The sequence below is a fragment of the Silurus aristotelis genome, assembly GCF_946808225.1.
Source record: "Silurus aristotelis genome assembly, chromosome: 22".
Classification (NCBI taxonomy): domain Eukaryota; kingdom Metazoa; phylum Chordata; class Actinopteri; order Siluriformes; family Siluridae; genus Silurus; species Silurus aristotelis.
Genome location: NC_139595.1, coordinates 230,001 through 232,500, shown reverse-complemented (window position 1 = coordinate 232,500; position 2,500 = coordinate 230,001). Strand labels below are relative to the sequence as shown.

The window sequence follows — 2,500 nt, the reverse complement described above, 5'->3', positions numbered from 1 at the left end:
GCGAGATGATCGAGTCTCTCGAGTCGGCGGATTTCGTTCAGTAGCCACTCCTCATAGCCTTTCTCCGCCCCCTCCAGGTTATGCCAAGCTCCATTAATATCCTGAACACACACACACACACACACACACAGTGTGAGGGGTGCGCGCGCGTAGGGGATTGTGTGAGGGGTGCGCGCGCGTAGGGGATTGTGTGGGGGGTGCGCGCGCGTAGGGATTGTGTGAGGGGTGCGCGCGCGTAGGGGATTGTGTGAGGGGTGCGCGCGCGTAGGGGATTGTGTGAGGGGTGCGCGCGCGTAGGGGATTGTGTGAGGGGTGCGCGCGCGTAGGGGATTGTGTGAGGGGTGCGAGTGTAGGGGATTGTGTGAGGGGTGCGAGGGGTGCGCGCGTGGGGGATTGTGTGAGGGGTGCGCGCGCGTAGGGGATTGTGTGAGGGGTGCGCGTGTAGGGATTGTGTGAGGGGTGCGCGTGTAGGGGTTTGTGTGAGGGGTGCGCGTGTAGGGGTTTGTGTGAGGGGTGCGCGTGTAGGGGATTGTGTGAGGGGTGCGCGTGTAGGGGATTGTGTGAGGGGTGCGCGTGTAGGGATTGTGTGAGGGGTGCGCGTGTAGGGATTGTGTGAGGGGTGCGCGTGTAGGGGATTGTGTGAGGGGTGCGCGTGTAGGGATTGTGTGAGGGGTGCGCGTGTAGGGGATTGTGTGAGGGGTGCGCGTGTAGGGATTGTGTGAGGGGTGCGCGTGTAGGGATTGTGTGAGGGGTGCGCGTGTAGGGATTGTGTGAGGGGTGCGCGTGTAGGGGATTGTGTGAGGGGTGCGCGTGTAGGGATTGTGTGAGGGGTGCGCGTGTAGGGATTGTGTGAGGGGTGCGCGTGTAGGGGATTGTGTGAGGGGTGCGCGTGTAGGGATTGTGTGAGGGGTGCGCGTGTAGGGGATTGTGTGAGGGGTGCGCGTGTAGGGATTGTGTGAGGGGTGCGCGTGTAGGGGATTGTGTGAGGGGTGCGCGTGTAGGGATTGTGTGAGGGGTGCGCGTGTAGGGATTGTGTGAGGGGTGCGCGTGTAGGGATTGTGTGAGGGGTGCGCGTGTAGGGATTGTGTGAGGGGTGCGCGTGTAGGGGATTGTGTGAGGGGTGCGCGTGTAGGGATTGTGTGAGGGGTGCGCGTGTAGGGATTGTGTGAGGGGTGCGCGTGTAGGGGATTGTGTGAGGGGTGCGCGTGTAGGGGATTGTGTGAGGGGTGCGCGTGTAGGGGATTGTGTGAGGGGTGCGCGTGTAGGGATTGTGTGAGGGGTGCGCGTGTAGGGATTGTGTGAGGGGTGCGCGTGTAGGGATTGTGTGAGGGGTGCGCGTGTAGGGGATTGTGTGAGGGGTGCGCGTGTAGGGGATTGTGTGAGGGGTGCGCGTGTAGGGATTGTGTGAGGGGTGCGCGTGTAGGGGATTGTGTGAGGGGTGCGCGTGTAGGGATTGTGTGAGGGGTGCGCGTGTAGGGATTGTGTGAGGGGTGCGCGTGTAGGGATTGTGTGAGGGGTGCGCGTGTAGGGGATTGTGTGAGGGGTGCGCGTGTAGGGGATTGTGTGAGGGGTGCGCGTGTAGGGATTGTGTGAGGGGTGCGCGTGTAGGGATTGTGTGAGGGGTGCGCGTGTAGGGGATTGTGTGAGGGGTGCGCGTGTAGGGGATTGTGTGAGGGGTGCGCGTGTAGGGATTGTGTGAGGGGTGCGCGTGTAGGGGATTGTGTGAGGGGTGCGCGTGTAGGGATTGTGTGAGGGGTGTGTGTAGAGCTGAAGTCACTTACAGACACCATTTTGCCCTCGGAGGGCATAAAGGCGGGCCGGTTGCTGAGCCTCAGTTTGGTCTGCAGCGTGTTGAAGTTGATCTCCAGCTGACATTTCTCCTGGACTTTAGGAGGTTTATGAACCCGGCGATAATCTCTAAAGTCCTCCAGCTTCTGCTGCATCTCCACCATGGTCTTCTCTGGAGCTCGGTTCTCCAACCACGGAATTGTCCTCCTGATCCACTCCAACAACTATACACACAGTGAAAACCACCACACATCATAAAAAAATGCATATCAACACACACCGAACACACACACACACACACACACTACTCACATCACTGGCGAGTTTCTCGTAGTCCTCCATCAGATGCTCGTTCTCCTGGTTCACAGCGAGAACTTTGCAGATACGATTGGCTGCTGTCTCGGCCTATCAGAGAGCAGAACATTTAATCATGACTGTCGTTTTTTTTATGTCTCTCTCACACACGTGCACCAGCCAACACACCTGACCTACAGGTACATCTACTCTACTGAGTGTGTATACTCACTACCTGCTTACTGTTAACACACTGTGCCAGTGTGTGTGTGTGTGTGTGGGGGGTGTGTGTGTGTGTGTGTGTGTGTGTGTGTGTGTGTGGGTGGGGGGTGGGGTGACATTACTCAGGTGGTTTTCATTGTACGTACACACACACACACACACACACACACACACACACACACACACCAGACATATT

The 2,500-nt window shown here is 58.5% G+C and overlaps 1 protein-coding gene across 3 annotated transcripts in view; it reads right to left on the bottom strand.

Annotated features, from left to right (window-relative positions):
• LOC310717251 (alpha-actinin-4) overlaps window positions 1–2,500 on the bottom strand; it is a 37,015-nt gene that overhangs the window by 10,958 nt on the left and 23,557 nt on the right. For all 3 annotated transcript variants that reach the window (XR_014530771.1, XM_083525092.1, XM_083525093.1), the window contains exons 9-11: window positions 2,101–2,193; window positions 1,782–2,012; window positions 1–101 (exon numbers count right to left, since the gene is read on the bottom strand). The exon at window positions 1–101 is cut by the window's left edge and continues 47 nt beyond it. Coding sequence is in view for 2 of the 3 variants with exons in the window: in XM_083525092.1 (XP_083381218.1) it covers window positions 1–101; window positions 1,782–2,012; window positions 2,101–2,193 (425 nt within the window). In the remaining variant the exon portion in view is untranslated. The remainder of the gene's footprint in view (window positions 102–1,781; window positions 2,013–2,100; window positions 2,194–2,500) is intronic.